The sequence below is a fragment of the Selaginella moellendorffii genome, unplaced genomic scaffold, assembly GCF_000143415.4.
Source record: "Selaginella moellendorffii unplaced genomic scaffold, v1.0 SELMOscaffold_27, whole genome shotgun sequence".
In the NCBI taxonomy this organism is placed as follows: Eukaryota; Viridiplantae; Streptophyta; class Lycopodiopsida; order Selaginellales; family Selaginellaceae; genus Selaginella; species Selaginella moellendorffii.
The window spans coordinates 727828-747306 of NW_003314288.1; the positions used below are offsets into that span (position 1 = coordinate 727828).

At 40.1% G+C, this 19479-nt stretch overlaps 3 protein-coding genes across 7 annotated transcripts; 2 read left to right on the top strand and 1 right to left on the bottom strand.

The window, feature by feature from the left end:
- Positions 1-462: 462 nt before the first annotated feature.
- Positions 463-2482, bottom strand: LOC9629899 (alpha-L-fucosidase 1). The gene is made up of 2 exons (XM_002975356.2): positions 1792-2482; positions 463-1604 (listed from the first exon to the last, which is right to left on the bottom strand). Exons 1-2 carry the CDS (start codon positions 2352-2354, stop codon positions 1451-1453), a joined length of 717 nt encoding a protein of 238 aa, XP_002975402.2. The 5' UTR covers positions 2355-2482; the 3' UTR covers positions 463-1450.
- A 234-nt stretch (positions 2483-2716) lies between these two features.
- Positions 2717-5202, top strand: LOC112348126 (protein transport protein SEC16B homolog). 5 transcript variants are annotated; one of them, XM_024680194.1, is made up of 9 exons: positions 2725-2756; positions 2811-2933; positions 2984-3155; positions 3212-3693; positions 3746-3804; positions 3853-4081; positions 4136-4228; positions 4286-4566; positions 4616-5202. In XM_024680194.1, the coding sequence occupies exons 7-9, from the start codon at positions 4157-4159 to the stop codon at positions 4878-4880; spliced, it is 618 nt and encodes a 205-aa protein (XP_024535962.1). In that variant the 5' UTR covers positions 2725-2756; positions 2811-2933; positions 2984-3155; positions 3212-3693; positions 3746-3804; positions 3853-4081; positions 4136-4156; the 3' UTR covers positions 4881-5202. The 5 variants fall into 5 exon arrangements, with proteins under 5 accessions (XP_024535961.1, XP_024535962.1, XP_024535963.1 ...); XM_024680195.1 differs by having other exon boundaries at positions 2999-3155; XM_024680193.1 differs by lacking the exons at positions 4286-4566; positions 4616-5202 and having other exon boundaries at positions 2717-2756; positions 2811-3155; positions 3212-3516; positions 3566-3693.
- A 187-nt stretch (positions 5203-5389) lies between these two features.
- LOC112348157 (pentatricopeptide repeat-containing protein At4g02750-like) lies at positions 5390-6805 on the top strand. Its single transcript, XM_024680252.1, has one exon. It carries the CDS (start codon positions 5390-5392, stop codon positions 6803-6805), a length of 1416 nt encoding a protein of 471 aa, XP_024536020.1.
- Positions 6806-19479: the final 12674 nt, after the last annotated feature.

Genomic DNA, 19479 nt, shown 5'->3' on the forward strand with positions numbered 1-19479 from the left:
ACATATGAGAGAAGAATTCCCCTTTATTTTACACAATCGATGCATGTGCCTGTTTTGGACTTGTTATTGGAGGATATTGGGAAGTTTGATTGGGTGTCTAAGATCGTAAATGACTATGAGAAAATCGTAAAGTTCATAACTGAGAAGCTGATGTTACTTGTTTTATTTCGAAAGTTCTACTCTAGAGAACTCATGAAGCTTGTGAAGACTCGATTCGCTTACATCTTTCTTATGGTCAGCCAGCTCCAGCATGAAGATGTTTTCCTGTGCCTTCGACGATTCATAGTGAGTTAGAATTTGAATCGTCAAAGTGGTATAACACAAAGGATGCCAAAAATGTTCATACAACAATTTTCAATGATGAATTTTGGAAGAATGCTTCTACTTTATTGGTTATGGTAGCTCCTATTTTGAAGGTGCTACGTCTTGCTGATCGTGAGGGCGCAACAATAGGATTAATTTATTAAACAATGTATCATATGATTGAAAGATTGGAGCTTGCAGCTCAAGATGGCAAGCTTCATATGGATAAAATTGATGCAATTAAGTGTGTCTTGGTTGAAGACTAACATAGACGGAGAGCTCAATGGTTTATGGTGCATAGCTCTATGCACAATGCTGCATATGCTTTGAATCTTTCATACTTTGAGCAAGACTTAGATGTTGAGGTAAGAAGTGATTGGATGGATTATTTATCACTCTATTGCTGTGGGGACACTCAGCTGGAAGAGAAGTTGGATGAACAATTCAATATGTTTCGATGAAGAATTGGAAGAACTATCAATCAGGATTTGCCGAAGAGCAAAGCAAAAAGGAAATTTCTAGTGTCTTGGTGGGAATTCTATGAATATGAGATGCTTGAGCTCAGGAAGTTAGTACTTCGTGTGTTGAGCCAAGGAGTGTGCTCTTCTCCATATGAGCAAAATTGGAGTAGTTGGAACTTGATCCAAACCAAATGACGCAATTGCTTGCTTCTAGAGAACTTGAAGAAGTTGGTTTATGTACACAGTAACACCAGAGTGGTGGATCATATTGAAAGTGAAGGAATGAAGTTGCTAGAGATCGATCTTGACACAATTGCAATCAAACCATAGTGGATGAGGATTGTAGAGATGCAAGCTAGGCTTGAATCTCTTGGTATAGAAGATTTAGCTGAAAAAAATTTTCCAAATGAAGATGTGATTGTTGAGGAAGATGCTGGAGATATCAAGGAACTTGCTAAAGATGTTGAAGAAAATAAGTAATAGTTAATTTGGTTTAGTCTAATGCTTTGGTTTAGTTTGGTTTGGTTTGGTTTAATGCTTTGGTTTTCCTACTTTTATTAATGTGGTTTTACTAAAAATGTTTTTTTTTTTCAAAAAAATTTTGTGAACCGTTCGGCCGTTCGGCATTTTCACAGCCGGTCAATAACCACGGTCGAGCAGTCGGCATTTGGAACGGTCGGGACCAACTATGTTCCCAACCCATCGGATGTTAGGGCCAGTCGGAAAAGATGTTTGCACCAGGGATGAATCGTGTCAAACCAGAGCTCAAAATCGTAGCTCATGTTCACTGCACTGGGTGATTTCGCACCATCCAGCCACACCTCGGAGATCGGCCCATATCTGCACGCAAAACAAAATGCCGCGTCAAGGCATCTGCTGCTAGAGATGAAAACTACAAAAGCCCACAAGCTCGCGAGCTCCTAATGCTAAAACCGTTTAATGGGCTGGAGGAAATGCAAACATATCACACAGTGATCATGCCACCAAGAAAAATGCGTGAAGAAGAAGCAAATAATGTCTCACTCACCCAGTAAGAAGCTCTCGGTAGAACTCGTTGTAGAGAAGAGTGTCGCCATAGCAGCTCTCGTGCAAATCCCATGGCGAGAGGTAAAAGCCCACGTACGCTCCCTGGCGGCGGCCACGAACTCGGCCACCACATCCCCCTTCCCTCCTCGCGCTAGCCACGGAGAAATTGGTGTAGGCCGAGGGCCACAGGCAGAACCCGTCGTGGTGCTTGACCGTGAGGATCACGAGCTGCGCGCCCGCGGATTGGGCCGCGTCCATCCACTGCGACGCATTCAATCGCTCCGGGTTGAAGATGGAGGGCGATTCGTGGCCGGATCCACGCTCCGAGTCCGTGAATGTGTTGACGCCGAAGTGGAAGAACATCAAGAGGCGGCGCGAGTGGAACTGCTGGCGCCATGAGGGACTTGGGCGGAGAGGGAGCGATGGGGGCGAATTTAGGAAGAACACTAGTATCTCGAGGAGCAAGAAATAGAGATGGAAATTCATTGCTATAGATAATGGAGGAGAGAGCCGTGCAATCTTCGAATCCATAGAGAATCCTAAGCTCTTCTCCTCCAAAATCATGATCCAGGCCTACGCACAGGCGAAAGATCTAAATCGAGCGCGCAGAACGTTCGATCGGATGCTCCGGCGAGATGCCTCGACGTGGAACTCGATCGTCACGGCATATGCCGACAACGGGTATCTTGATAAAGCGCGAGAGATTTTCGAATTGGCTCCAGAGAAGAACGAGCTCTCTTGAAATGTGATGATCACGCTTTGCATCCGCACTGGAAAGATAGCTTCTGCCAAGGATTTGTTTGATCGGATGCCCGTGAAGACGATCGTTGCGCAGACTGCCTTCGTCACAGCATTTGCCAGGGAAGGGCATTTGGAAGTAGCCGAGGCTTTGTTTGAGAGCATAAAGAGTCATGGGCTTTTGGCTCTCGCTGTCTACAGAAAACTCCAACCGAACAGCAAATGCAGGTTGGGCAGTCTTTTTCTCTTGAGTTGATACAAACAAAGACTTTCTGGCGACAGGCAACTGCATTTGAGGTGAAAAGGCTACTGATTCCCGGAAAGCAGAAAGAGGCTTTACGGGCTGCCCAAGACGGGCAACTTTGGGGATGTGCTCTTCTTATGGCCCGGCAGCTGGGAGAGAAGGTACCTAGTCTTGTAGAGACCGTTAGTGATGGTCTTGTGGTTTTTAATAGTTCTACACACTATAGTGGAGATGGCTCAACGTCAGTTTCAACCCTCCGGACTCTAACTCTTCTTTATGCTGGTCAACATGCTGGAGTGTTCGTAGGGAACACTAATTCGTCGAACGTAACAGCGCTTCAACCTCAACCGGTTCCAGCGTCCGCTGTAGATGGTGCAACACAGGTGAAATACTTTTATCAAGCTGCTCTCTTGCTTAAGGAGTGCATGTTGACTTGCAGGACGCAGTAGAAGGAATGCTCGAAGAATGGCAGGAAAACCTGGCTATAATGGCAGTTAACCGAACTAATGGGGACGAGAGAGTGGTTATGCATCTTGGTGATTGTCGCTGGAGACATCGAGATGAGGTATATACACGGTCACACGTTGATGTTTCTCATAGTTTTAACTTGCAGATATGTGGAGCCCATATTTGCTATCGTGTTCCAAATGCTAGTTTTGAGCCTTTCTCTACTTCTGCCAGACTTTGTCTTATAGCTGCCGACCATTGTTTCCACGCACGTACGCTAGTCCAGAAGCTATCCAGGTAAGCCGTGTTTGTCCTCAATAACAATTGTTAACCTTTTCTTCATCAGCGAATGGAAGTGTACGAATTTGCAAGAATGACCAGCAATTCCCAGTTTATTTTACTTCCTTTTCAGCCATACAAGCTTATTTATGCGTCGATGCTTGCTGAAGCTGGAAAGATAAACGAAGCTTTAAGGTTGGTAGTGTGTATCCTTAAGGTTTCTCTTTGAAAACAGTGGGCCATGCAGCTGATGTGTGCAAAGAAGCGGCTGTAGCCTTGGAAGAGCGTCTTCGTATCCACTCTCAGGTTTGTAAGCAGGCACTCGGCTTTTATACTCACTTTCCTGTTATCCAGGGAGGCTCGACGTCAATTGTGCAACGGTTTTTTGGCAATATTGGTCTACACAAGATGATAGGCCCTTCGCCCCCGAAAGCTTCCGATAATGCTGATATTAATAACCGTCCCGCAACAGCTTCTAGCAAAAGCAGTGTATCACTTGCCTCGTCAGCATCAATGGAACCCATAAGTGATAACACGAGAAGATCCAAGAAGCATTTCTGAGACTGAGTTTAGGCCTGCACAGGTAACTCGACTTGCTCTTGTGTACCTTCGATTAAGACTTGTATTCTTTCATCAGATCGTTAGTCCAGCGAAAGGAATGCCAAACAGAGGCGTCTTTACTTCTTTCGTGCAAAGAGCGATGGGCTTCATAAAAACACCATCGAAGGAGGTTTGTAGAAGCTTTGGAAAGAGCGCTAGCTGATTGATGGTCGGGTATGTGATGCAGGCAAAGCTTGGCGACAGCAACAAGTTTAGATACGACGAGACACTGAAGCGCTGGGTTGAAGAAGGAGCCGAGGCACAAGCGCCAGACCTTCCGTTGGCTCCTCCTCCCACGGCAAACAAGCTCGTCTCGCGCGTGGAGGAGAACGGCGCTCCTATTTCCATGTCTCCAGAGAGACCACAGCCAACTCCAGAAAGGCCGCAACCGGTTGTGAGTGGAATCCCACCAATGCCTCCGAGCAGTAACCAGTATGCAGCTCGCACACGTCAAAACGTTAGATCAAGGTACCGTTTTGGTCATTCCCAGCACTCCAATCTCACGAGGTTTTTGCAGATATGTCGATACATTCAACAAAGGTAGCGTAACACCATCCAAGACATCATCGGACTCTCCTCCACTGTTTGGCGTGGTGCCAAAGGCAAGCGCAAAGCCTTTGGCTCCAGCGAGATTTTTCGTGCCTGCGGCCGCTGCTGCCGCTGCTCCAGATATCATCAACAGCAACCATTCGGTGGATCCTTCCTCGGCACCAGACTTTGTCTCGACACGGCGTTCTCAAACGGGAATGGAGCATTCGCTCAGCCGGTTGTACAGGATATGAGAAACGATCCGGGGCCAACGCCTGATCATCTCTCGAGCAGCTCTTCGCCAGCAATGTTCTATTCGAATCACTATCCAGCAGCACCGTCGACCGTCTCGTTGCCGCCACCTCCAGCTCTGGAAGTCACTCCGCCAGTGATGGTCGAGCAGCAGCAGCAAAACCAACACCAGGAAAGTTCGATTCATCGGCACCACCATCAACAGTCCGGCACAGTGGGATTCGAAGCTGCCAGTTCCTCCGGAGTGTTTGGAGACGACTTGCAAGAGGTGGAATTGTAAATCACACTCCACAAGTAAGTAGTGTTGCTGGGTGGATTTTGGTAGAGCAGTGTAGCGAGGTAGTAGTCGTGGAAGGAGGAATTTTTTTTGGCTGGGGTGATTCTTTGGAGCCACGAGCGAAGCGAGAAAGCTCCTTAAAGTTGCTAGAGAAAGGAAACTCTTTACTGTGTAACAAATAAAAGCAAAGGCCTTGTGATGAATATACCTCGAATAATCTCCCGGATTTAAAATATGGCGCGCGTAGCTCCCAAGGCGTCTTGGTGGGATAAAACGCTGGTTATCTACGCGCGGTGTGGGCATTTGGAGGAATCGAGAAGGATCTTTGATGCATTGCCGGCCAAGAACATCGCGTCGTGGACGGCGCTCGCGACCGCGTATGCCGAGAGTGGGCATCCGGGGGAGGCCAAGGCAGCGTTCGATCGAATGGCGGTGTGGGACGTAGTTTCCTCCACTGCGATGGTCAAGGCGCTGGGCGATTGCGGGCGGATTGGATCGAGCAAGGCGGTGTTTGATACGATGCCCGAAAGGAACTGCAAGACGTGGGCGACGCTGCTGCGGGGATTTGCTCGGGGCGGAGAGATTGGGCGAGCGAGAGAGGTGCTGGATCGGATGCCCGAGACGAATGTGGTAGCGTGGACGATCCTCGTGCAGGGTTTCGCGCAGCGCGGGCGAGTGGGCGATGCGAAGGCCGCGTTTGATTCCATGCCCGAGAAGAACAGCATCACTCGCGCGGTGATACTCGTCATGTTTGCGGAGAATGGATTCATGGAGGAGGCGGAGGATGTCTTCCAGGAGATTGTCCACCGAAACGCGATCCTCTGGGGGGCGATGCACTGCTGCTATGCCCAAAATGGGGATTTAATTCAAGCCAAGAGTTTTTTTGATAGGATGCCTCATCACAGCGTACTTTCGTGGACGATTATGATCAAGTCATACGCGAAAAACGGTGATGCTGATCAAGGAAAACAAATGTTTGAGGAAATGCCACACAGAGATCTTGTTTCATGGAACGCGATAATCGCTGTTTATGCCCAGAGAGGTCGTTTCAAAGAGGCGATCCGGGCGTTTTCTTTGGTTTGCTGCTGGGATTCCTATTCATGGAACACAATTCTAGTGGTATATGCTCTAGATGCAAATATTCGTGATGCTAAGAAATCGTTCGATGAGATGCCAACTTGGAACTTGGTCTCCTGGAACACGATTCTTGCAGCATATGCCCAGACCGGGCATGCGTATTCTGCGATCCAGCTCTTTTGGGCGATGTTTCTTCACGGCTTTGACCCCGACAAGGCAGCGTTTGCCATCGTTTTGTCGGCGTGTAGCCATCTGGGGCTCGTCAAGGAAGCAGTAAGCTACTTCACGGCAATGAGCTTTGACAATGGATTGGATCCTTCGCAAGACCACTACACCTGCATTGTTGATGCTCTCGGACGACTAGGGCGATTGAAAGAGGCCGAGGATGTCCTGGAGAATATGCCTTTGCCAGCAGATGGAGTTGCATGGGCAACGTTTCTTACCGCGTGCAAAAACCACGGGGAGATGAATCGAGGGATGCATGCTGCGGAATTTACGTGCCAGTCCAGCCTTGTGAGTGATGCATTGCCTTATGTGATGCTGGAAAAAATCTTCAGAGCAGTTCAGACTTGATTCTTCACTGTTTTGATGTGTTGACCCAAACATCGATCGTTGATATCCAGCAATTCCTCGACCCGCCCCATCCCCCATGGATGGAGAGCGGGACGCACAGAGATTGGGCATAGGAGAGTCTTCAGAAATCTATCTGGAGTGTTAAGTGCAGTGGGTTTTCTATAGCCAGCAACGCAAGATCCAATGCTGCTGTTGTGAATTTGAGCAGCAGCACTGCGCTCCTCCTGCTCCACATCAGTGCCACCTCTCTGAGTTCCATATGTTATCATCTCCTCTGGGCCTCAGCCCATTCTTGATATTTACGAAGGCTCCATTGGATGTTGATACAGAGAATTAAATTTAAAGACAATTGGCCCACTTTTATGATGGGCTTAATCTATGTTGAATGGATTGCTCTTTGCAAAGCATGTATGCAAGGCGATTTTACAAGGAAATTTATCAAATCTTCTGCAAAGTCAATGCCATACCTGTCAAGAACCAAATCCTTGGAGAGCTTTAGGAATTAGTATAGGGATATATAGGGATGCATAATGAAGGATAGTTAAGTAATTTGATGATGAGAAGTTTGACATGGCACAAGCAGAGTGTGCCTCTCAAGGCATCCAAATCTATGTTCTAGCTCCCATTTGGAAATAAGAAATATTACAAGTGCCATTTCCTACTCATCCATTCCCTTCGAAAACTTTCTTTCTATTCTGCAGGGTGGAGTTTTACATATAATGTTGTTGTCACAAATAATTATAAAGCAAGTATAAGGGAATATTGCTTCTTCAATGGCAACTAGCACTTTGTAAAATGTTTTGTGACCAACTATTCCCTTCTCTTCCAATATCATGGAATATAAGTATATGAAAATTTTCAAAACTATCATGTTGGAGTACAATCTTAATCATTCTTAAACTCTTAGGAATACTAGACTCAACTCTTCAGTTCCCTTTAATCTTTCAGTCTAGCATCATTCCAAATCCAGGATTGGTATTCAGATTTAGAATATTGCACTAGCCTTTTGAGACAAGTTGTTTTGAATCCTTAGGATCATCCTCTAGTGATTTCAATCTACATTGAGTTATAATTTAAATAGATTGCTACTTTGTCCTCTATGACATGCTAGATGGAGAAAAAGTGTTATATAAGATCATATTTTTTATGCACTCCCCAAGTATTCTTTACAATTCAAATATTTATTTTGATAGATTTTTTTTCTGCAGGCTATTTGCAAAAGAACACCAAACATCTGATTGCATAAATAGACGATGATGGTCACATTAGCTTATGGTTTCCAGACATGCAAATGATTCTTTCACAAGGTGTATGACCTATTTGCACACATATCATATTTTTATATTCTTTATTTTTCCACAATACCTATTTTTTATAGCTTCAGTTTTGAGTATTTCTTCAATGTAGGCACTATATTTTTGGTTTTTTTAATAAACACTACACATATGACTATCATAGTCAAATTGTGATGGCCACATCAGCAATTTGAAGTAACATTGCCTTAGTACATGTCACCGTCACTATCATTTTTTTAACAGTGGCATTGTGACAGTGAAATCAATTTGAATGTTTTTCAAAACTAGCCCAGCTGGTTGACCACTATGAAACTTGCAATAGCAAGTTAAAATGCTAATGTGGTAGTTATTTCCTCCTGCCACTATTGCTGACATGTCAATTCATGGTTTTATGGTCTTGAGCAAAATGGGAGAGTAGCAGTTGAACGATTTGGAGATTGTGTTCTCCACTCAATGTCATCAAGAGTTTCTGTATGATGGTTCTCAATTCAGTAGGGGGAATTTTACTGCTCCCACTCCACCGAAGCCTCTGAAACCAATTAAAAATTGAGGGCATTGGTCTTTAAATGAATTATTGGCTCTAAATGAAGCAAAGAAGCATAATTTCTTCTTACAGTAGCAAGGTAGCATTCAGGAGAGGCACAAAACTACAAGCATTCATTGACAGTAAGTTTTGGATTTTTTAGACTTCCAGTCATTCACTAAGTTTTCAGCTATTGTTTGACACATGGTGTCAACCATTTGCTTGGCAATGCCAATCTCGTTAGGAGTATATCTACAAAGAGTTCAACAAAATCAAGTCATATGAATATCATGTTCCTACTGGTAAAAGCAATATTGAAACATGACAATAGAGCAACATTGTGAAGCTGATTTACCACCAAAGTTCAATGATCAACTCTATGCAATGATGGATAAGTGGCTTTAGGACTGTCAAACTGTAAATTCACAAAGACAAACTTAGGAATTAATGTCTTCACTACCTACATCCCAACAATCACTATTACCGACACCAAGAGCTTCAAAACAACAATCACTATTACCTCCATATGGAGAATCAGAGCTTAAAGGTATGTTTTGTAGTTTTTGTTTATAATCACTTTTGGCAATCATAGAAAACAACAATAATCCTGAAAAGCATAGTTCAGGCCGGCTAAGGAAGAAGTCCCACACGCAACTTGCAGAACAACTTGTGGGAGCATTATGTGAAAACAATGTAAACCTCATTGATACAATGGAAAATAGCTAGAAGGAAATTTGTTGTCATAATCTGAAAAAGGAAGAATTCATGGAGTGTCCTCTGTTTGTGGATAGCCAAATGGTGAAAAGTGTGGATCAAATAGCTCAAGCCTTGTTTGCAATTGCTAATTCTTTGGTAAGTTAATTCATTTTCTTATTCATGAACTTCATTTTTGTAGTTTACAATGTCACTGATTACTAGCATTCCCATCTTGCATTGCCACTACCAATATCCTTGGATCGATTTCATCAATTTAGATAGAGCATTCTTGTTGGAAGGACATGAGTGTTCACGTAAAACTGTTTGTATCAGTTGTCTGGCAATAGAAACACAAATGGATCAGAGTTAGATTGAAAGGAAAGAAAGAACTTTGCAAGAGTAAGTACCAAGAATGCCACACTGCGAAATGACAATCTTTGTGTATGGTTGATTGAATCCCCTCTCAATGACCACTACTCAGGTATTGCCTATAAGCTTGGCATTGCTGTGAGGATTCAAGATGAGATTTTTCCCAAGGAACGAAGAGAAGAAAATACATATCGAAAGTAAAGATTGCTTGTGTTATCTTTGACCACCCTAGTACTTGCAATCTTTTGGACAACATCCAGGCTTTCTATCACCTGCCCTACCACCGAATTCATTGGGAATTTTGAAGAATTCGTTGGGAAACCAAGTAGGATCCCAACTTCTAGTGATAGAACAGCTTCAATGGCCACAAGCTGCATTCCCTTGCGTCAACAGCCTCAAGCTGCATTTCCAAGCATCTTCTACAGTGCCATTCCAAATCATTTTCTTCCCTCTTCCTCTTGCTACCAAACGACTCAACACACAAAACCCCCTTTAATCATTTTAAAACCTTCCTTATGAGAAGAATGGAAAACAAATATGAATGTTAGAATCAGACCAACATTGGCAGCAGCTGTGACTTTAAACTCATCATAGCCCCCCTCTCTCTGCTCTCAGCCAAGTTCCCTGCTGCACCTGCATTCAAGCCCTATACTGAAATCTCCAAATTAAAACCCTGAAAAATAAAACAAAACTTGAGTTTGTGAGCACACTAAAATAAATAAATTTGTGAGATTCACGTGGATTTGTTTAAGTCTACTACATAAGTAATGAGAATGTCTCTAACCTCCATAGCAGCACCATGAGGCTCCGGTCGCCAGCCTTGTGGTTGATTAGTCACTAGCTCAGCCTCAATGTCCATTTCCCCTATGTCACCTATACTAATAATGAAGTTATGCAGAATGTAAGCTATTTTTATGGCAGATGTTAGCTGAGTGATGATCTTAACTTTAACTAGCTTCTTAAACATCCTTTAATGACCTTTAAGCAATCCAAAACTTCTCTCACATACCATCCTCAAAGACGACAAGTAAAAGTTGAATGCTTCCCTCAATTTAGTTCCATTTGCATTTGGAAATGGTCCAACCATGGAAGCTTGTAATATCCTGAGTCTCCAATGATATACTCCCGAAAGTGGTATTGGCCTCTTGAGACTGTTGGTCCGTTAAGAATTTCACCTGATTGAGCTCTTTTGTAGAATGAACTCTTCCTCAAAATAGTTATGTCATTGCCACTCCCAGGATCTCCAACTCAAATATCCAAGAACTTTGCTTCATTATCAATGATTGCTTGCATGACAATTGAGTTATTTTTGTCCTTGTTGTAATAATCACTTGCAAAAGTGTTTCCAGGAAGTTCAATTTCAAAATATATGCAGTCAATTGCACCATAGCACTTTCCATGAGCTCAAAGGGTAGAGGGCTAGCTTTTGATTTTTTTTGGTTGTTCTCTAGGACCAATTTGTTAGGAGTGATGCAAAGAGATTGTTATTGATCAGGCTAGGGATTTCCAACCCAAAGCTATGTTTCTCATACTTGAAAAGTGTATCCATGAAATATATATATCCTCTTGTGGTTTCTCTTGTAAACAGAAGACGAGTGCCTAAGGTTGTACATATCGAAGTACAAACCAAAGAAGCAGATCAATGGATCTCCCCATGACGCATCAATCAGCAGTCGAATGAGGTGAGTAGCACATACTTGATCCTCTTCTAGTTGATTTGCTTTGAAAAACAATTTTTGTCTAGATTTAAAACAAAGTCTTCCATAAATTAGCTATTATATGTTTGAAAAACTACTTAACATCATTTCATAAGTAAATTGATTTACAATAGGCTATCATACACTAGACAATTTGACTTTTGTGTTGATTCCATTAGGCAATTTCATGAAATGGTCTCCACGCCTTGTTCAAATTAGTCTCTAGTGTTGATTTAGTTTGCCTAAATTTGCCAAGAGCAATAAACCATTTTTTCTAATTTCACAATTGTAGAGGTTAAGGATTGACAACCCTCTATATTCCTAATAGAAGTTGAATGGGGGAATTGGGGTAGACAAGATAAAAATGTTTATCAACAATCCATCACACCTATCAAAAAATACATTTTACTTATAGACCCAAACAAAAGTTGGTTGATCCCCATTCTGTATATCTAAGCAAAAGTATAAGAAAGAAAAAACTAAACTATCTTGTGTGCCTAACTAGGCCAGCGAATGATAAATTTAACAAAATTGCTTAAATAGTTCAACGAATTATCAAATGAAATACTTAATAATATTCTGCTCAAGGTATACAAAAGTTTGACCTCTTGTATTTTTATTATTGTTAAAGAAAGTGTGATAATACTTTATAGGTATACAGAATAAATAAAACTTATATCTGTAGAGTTACCTATAAAAAAAGAAAATAGGACTAAGATTCTTCCTAGATAGAGAGATAATTTGCTTATCTGAACTAAATGCAAATCCTGAGTATTATAACTTGTAAAGGATTTATAAAACTTTGCCTACTAAACAATTGCTAAATTTTATGCAATCTTTAAGCAAAAAGGCTATTGTGGGAACTTTAATGGTTCACAATAAAGCTTGGATACCCATAAGCAGAAATACACTTGGTGATAATTGGGTTAATAAACGTTGGATCAATTCCAAATTTGAATTGGTAGGCAACAAAATTTTATGGAGTAAAAATCTTTTAAGGACCACATTTGAGCAAGATCTGAAAAATAATATTTATTGCTCAAGAAAGTTTTGGGACTTTTGTATAAAAATTGTTCTAGGCATTTAGCCTTTAGAGGAAAGCAATCCTTATTTTGAAATTGGTTGAAAAGTTAGATACTTGCTCCTAAGAGTGGCTGATAGGCCAATTTATAAGAGGGATACATTGCATACCAAAACCCCATACCACTCACTCCACAAACGAAGCATAATAATTAGGCTTGCCATAGTAGCAACACCAACAAACTTCAAAATATATAGGCATAGACTAAAAATTGAACTTATAAAGGTTTAAATGGCATAATCCTTATGTATAAAATTTTCACTATCTATACCAAACAAAGTAATAGATATACAATATTTCTTTCACAATCTAATGAGCAAAAGACAGTCTAAATAAAAGTATTCACAAAATCTAGAATGAAATTATAAAGCACTTGCTTGTGATATTTATGATTTTAACCTCCCTTCAGAAAAAACTAAATCATTGTTTAATCAAGCTAGAGAAAAACTTGAAAGAGTGCGAGCTAAAAGTATATTAGGTACACCTCAATGAAGAGGAGATAAAAAATCTAAATACGACTTTGATGGTAATCTAGAATATATGAATTTATACACTAATCCTCTTTGGTAGCATCAGCACATACAAAATACCTCTACTTTAATTGAGAATAGTGGAACACAAAACAACTAGAATAATTCCCCATAAGTAAAAGAAGCATAAAATTTACAACCCTTACCATTTGACGGTGATTTAGGTTTCCCTACAAACCAAACACTTGTTTTGCCTATACTATTTACAAAATAGAGCATTTTCTGTCAAATTGCAATGAGAACAATTGGGAATTGCAGGAACAGTAATAAGCACTATCATTACATATCCATCCTTTCCTAAAATTAAAGGAGAGGACCCACAACTACATATAAAGCAATACGTAGAAGCAATTAAACTTAACTAAGCAGATAGGCAAGAAAAGAATTTTTTCCTCTATACGCTTAAAAACAAAGTCAAAAACTGGTACTATGACAATGATGTCAAAAATCGTGGCACATTTGATGAGTAGACAAAGTTTTTCCTAAAAGCTTTCTTCATGAAACAAACCCAAGCAAAAACTATGATGAGTTGCAAAAACTTCATAAAAAAAAATCTAAGACAATGGAGAAATATACAACTTGATTTAACAAGTGTTATAAGTATTAGTGTTATAGACAAAATGCATCTATGCCTATATATATAGAGCCTCAAGAAAATTTATCATGAACATGCGATAAAGAGAGTTCATGCAAATTTCGATGATTTAAAAAAAGCCATGATTGCCTACTAATATCTCATAAAATAATATAACATGGTAGATATAGTGAAGTTAGACAAAAAGACAACTTCTATAGACAAAAAAACTAGTCGTTTAAGGAGCCTCAAATTGCAAACCAATATCAAACAAGGGATTTAGTGTACTACGTGCAAAAATAAAGGCCATAGCAAAGAAGAATGCGAAGTTTAGCTGATCAAGTGCTAATTTTGTGAATAATAAAGATGTCAGCTAAGGAGTGTAAAACCTTGTTTAAACAACCAGGAGGCCAACAGGCAGCCCGAGTTAATAAAATAACATATAGGCAAAGTTATCCATTTAACAATAAAAGTTAATAAAGGAGGAACAATTACAATGATAATCGAAGTGCCAAACATGAATACTCATATGCTAAAAGGCTAAATGACCTTCGGGATTATCCACCTAGCTATGAGGAAAATAGGCCTAAAGACTATAATCGGCTTAAAGAATATGATTAACTCAAAAGGTATAATAAGCTTAAAGAATATGAAAAGCCAAAAAATTATGATCAAGCTAAGACTCCTACTCGCTATCCTATGCTATACAATCAAGTTGAATTATCAAACAAGAATGATAGACCTTATAAAGATGGACTTCCCGGGAGGTCACCCAGCCTAGCACTATTCAAACCCAAGGACGCTTAACCCCAAATATCCCAAGACCCTTAACCGATTGGAAAAGGGGGTGCACTCTTATTCATGGGCCCTTTCCCTCTATATTTGAACCCCATGGACCGTCTTTCGAGTCGTTCCCTTTGGTTGCTTACACCTTTTTTCATTAGGCTTTAATCATGACATAGATGTTAAGTAGTAAAAATCATCCTCAACTCTTAATGGCACCAAAAGAAAAATATCAATACAGAAATCACTCAACAATTCCAAGATTTGCAACTACAAGTCGATTTAGAGAATGATGATTCTAACACAAAGAGTCTCACACCTTTACAAGCTGACACAAATTTATCATTAACGCAAAAGGAAAATCCTATACTAAAGCTAAATGGCAAGGATGAAAAGAAGGCAGTGAAAGGCACTTTGAATGTCAGAATTACACTCATTCTAAGCCAACTTTTCATTATAGCACCTTACTTTAGAGTTATATTGCTCAAAAAGCTCTCGCCTAAGAAGGAAAAAACTTTAATCTCATCTATGGCTATTGTAATTGAGCTAAGAGATTATAATGATGAAGTTTTTACAATTGATATAAAGATTGGTAAAAACTATTATATGGAACTCTTATTGATGGTGGGTCAAGCATAAATATTATAGAAAAGAGTATTTGCAAAGAATTAGGCTTAGGCCCAATTCAACCAGCCCCATTTAATATACAAATGGCTCATAACTAAAGTGTTAAACCCATTGGAATTATTAAAAATGTCTTAACCAATGTGGTTGGACTAAAATACAAACTCAATTATGTCATGCTTAAAATAACACGACAAGATTATGCCTACAAAACTCTACTATGCAAACTTTGGCTAAAAATTACTTGCACAAACCCCCTAAAATTCAGCCAATTTTAGAAGTTGATCTTTATTCAATACTCAAAGGAATACCTAGACAAGAAACCCTTAAACCAGAAATTAGTTTGGATATAAAAGATTTTTTCTTAAAGGAGGATTTGCCTATAAAATTGATCAACAAAGAAACCATGTTTCACATGTTTCTTGTGATCAACCACTTGAGCAAATCAATTTAGTAGATTAACAGCACTTCAACCTCAACCAGTTCTAGCATTTGTTGTAGATGGTGCAACACAGGTGAAATACTTTTATCAAGCTACTCTCTTGCTTAAGGAGTGCATGCTTACTTGCAGGACGCAGTAGAAGGAATGCTTGAAGAATGGCAGGAAAACCTGGCTATAGTGGCAGCTAACCGAACTAATAGGGATGAGAGAGTGATTATGCATCTTGGTGATTGTCTCTAGAGACATTGAGATGAGGTATATACATGGTCACATGTTGGTCTTTCTCATAGTTTTAACTTGCAGATATGTGGAGCACATATTTGCTATCTTCTTGCAAATGCTAGTTTTGAGCCTGTCTCCCCTTCTGCCAGACTTTGTCTTATAGGTGCCGACCATTGTAAGTATCCACGCACATACACTAGTCCAGAAGCTATCCAGGTAAGCCATGTTTGTGTTAACCTTTTCTTCATCAGTGAATGGAAGTGTACAAATTTGCAAGAGTGACCAGCAATTCCCAGATTATTTTACTTCCTTTTCAGCCATACAAGCTTATTTATACGTCGATGCTTGCTGAAGCTGGAAAGATAAACGAAGCTTTAAGGTTGGTAGTGATTTTTAACTGTATGCTTCGTTAACACAAGGTTTCTCTTCAAAGGTATTGCCAAGCGGTGTTGAAAACATTGAAAACAGCAGGCCATGCAGCTGATGTGTGCAAAGAAGTGGCTGTAGCCTTGGAAGAGCGTCTTCATATCCACTCTCAGGTTTGTAAGCGGACACTCAGCTTTTATACTCACTTTCCTGTTATCCAGAGAGGCTCGACGTCAATTGTGCAACGGTTTTTTGGCAATATTGGTCTACACAAGATGATAGGGTTCTTCCCCGAAAGCTTCTGATAATGCTGATATTAATAACCGTCCCGCAACAGCTTCTAGCAGAAGCAGTGTATCACTTGCCTCGTCGGCATCAATGGAACCCATAAGTGATAATACAAGAAGATCCAACATGCCAGCGAGAAGCATTTCTGAGCCTGACTTTAGGCCTGCACAGGTAACTCGACTTGCTCTTGTGTACCTTCGATTAAGACTTGTATTCTTTCATCAGATCATTACTCCAGTGAAAGGAATGCCAAACAGAGGCGTCTTTACTTCTTTCGTGCAAAGAGCGATGGGCTTCATAAAAACACCTTCGAAGGAGGTTTGTAGAAGCTTTGGAAAGAGCGCTAGCTGATTGATGGTTGGTACATGATGCAGGCAAAGCTTGGCGACAGCAACAAGTTTAGATACAATGAGACACTGAAGCGCTGAGTTGAAGAAGGAGCCGAGGCACAAGCGCCAGACCTTCCATTGGCTCCTCCTCCCATGGCAAACAAGCTCGTCTCGCGTGTGGAGGAGAACGGCACTCCTATTTCCATGTCTCCAGAGAGACCACAGCCAACTCCAGAAAGGCCGCAACCGGTTGTGAGTGGAATCCCACCAATGCCTCCGAGCAGTAACCAGTATGCAGCTCGCACACGTCAAAACATTAGATCAAGGTACCGTTTTGGTCATTCCCAGCACTCCAATCTCACGAGGTTTTTGCAGATATGTCAATACATTCAACAAAGGTAGCGTAACACCATCCAAGACATCATCGGACTCTCCTCCACTGTTTGGCGTGGTGCCAAAGGCAAGTATTTCGATAAATACTAAAAATTCTAGTTATCTCACATTATTTAATAATCCTGCCTAAATTCAAACAACTTATACAAGCTATTAGTATCATAACACTACCCTTGCATTTCAAATTCTTTGTCAAGCTTGCATTTCAAATTTTCCCCCTCTTAGCCTTATGGTTTTTTCTTAGGTTTTATTATTTGGGTTCTCTAGGGTTCGCCACTACTGGTTCATGGATCACATCTTAGGAGACATTTTTCCTTCCTCTCTAGCACATCCTAAGCATATATCTCTCCCACACTGTTTTGGCTTGTTTATGGCCATGGTAAGTTTTTCTTTCCTCAAAACATATATTTTCCATTCTTATAAAGAATATACATTCATATTTCAGTATTGCTTGGCGTGAGACTATATGATAGTGTAGTGTATTTACAAGAGAGACATCCCATACTTGTCTATAGGCATGAGAGTGCATGCCTAAAAATCTCAAAACAAAAGAACAAAGATTTACAAGAGATAGTCATCCAAAACTGGTCTTAGGTGTACAAGTGCATGCCAAGAAATCTCAAACTTCTTTGGAGAAACTCAAATTTGAGTTTGGCTAGGCATGAGCCCACACACTAGCTTAAAAAAACAAGAGACCATGAGAGAGAGAGTGTGTTAGAAATCCTTACATTTTTAAGAATGAGTGTGAGACCATGCTTGTTCAAAGTAACTCTTGTTTCTCTGGTCATTTTACAAACTTGCATTTACCAATCTGTTTCTCTCTTTATTTGACTTTGGTTTATTGTGAGCTCATATTCTTTCATCAATACATTAAATTGGGTCTTTAGCGTGCAAGTGCATATTAGAAATTCTTTGACTTTGTGTGTACTTATTTTATGCATTTTTAATTATTTTTGCTACATATTTTCATGTTTTGTTTTCTCATATTCATAAAAGGAGCTTTGTTTTTTCTATGTTGTACTCGGCTCGGTAAAGTTGATTAGTCTTCAACAAAGTTGTTGCTCGCCAACTTTGGGATCGAACAATAGAGCATACTATAGCTACTCTTTTTACGAGTCCTTGTTGTGTTAAATTATTGTAAAGTAATTGTGGCCTACCTCTAATTGTGTTGTATAAAGTCATGCACGTCCTCACTATGAGCATCTGCATTCTCCAGTTGATGGTGATATTCAAAAATTCTGAGCTGAGTAATGGTTATATTCTAAGTGTTGTTATCCTCAAGGTTGTTATTGATACATGTTTCTAAATTTTTGATTCTTGTATTTTTTATCTTGAATTGCTATCCATGCTTCGACTAATTGTTATTTTCATTCCCCATCGTCCCCAAGGGACCTCCACTTGTTAAATCCTTAGTATTTGATTTTTGTTTGCTTGGTTGCTTCTTAATAGCTCATCTGATAAATGTATATTTTCATTTTCAATAATGTGAAGAAGAAATGCAAGTGCTTATTAGTATGGTAGATGGTATACTATTACCAAAAAGAGTTTGGGATAATTTCCATCAAACTAGACTACCTATTCCAACTTATTTGAAACAGTTGATTCTACTTCTATATAGAAAACCCACTAACATCCAACTCATCTATAAGGTGGGAGTAATTCAAGTTAAACACCTTAATAATGCAAAGCAAAACACATCTAACTCTAAAAGAAGCACAGTGACAAATGCAAGTAGTATCTAAAGATTTTATTCTTCCTTTTGCAATTGATTCTCCATTATCCCAAATAATCCCTATTACATCTCCTTTAACAACTTGAGAAAAACAAAGAAAATTACAAATATCAAAACACAAATAAAAGGAAAAAAGTACAAAATAAAGCAAATAGGAAATTCAACACAAATACCAATACATAAGATCGTGTTAGTCTACACCACATAATTTTACAACTACATAACATTTCCTCAAGAAGAACACAACAAACTAAATACAACAACAAAAAAACCAGGAAAGCAAATTCAAGAAAATAATAACTCAAGAAAACTCTAGCACATCATCGACTATAGAAACACAACCCTGATCCACTCAAGAAACAAGAGCGAGATTAGATGCAACAAATATGAGAAGAGAAGAAACAACTCGAGCAAAAATTAGAAGTAGACAAGCAATAGAAGACTCAAGCTTTTGAAATCCTTGAGACTATATTCAAGACTTTCCACAAAACGACCTAAGCCACACAAGTTGGCAAATCAAGCAACATCAATACAACCAATGCCGAGGAAGATATAATCAACTAAAATTTAGACTTAGATCAAGATTTACCACCACTCGAAACTCCTAATTACAAAGATTACAACATTAACAACTTTCAGTCTTATCCAACTTCTCCAAAAACTGAACCATCACCAACAATAGAAAGATGGCACTCATCAACCCAACAACACCCTATGGCATCATGATTAC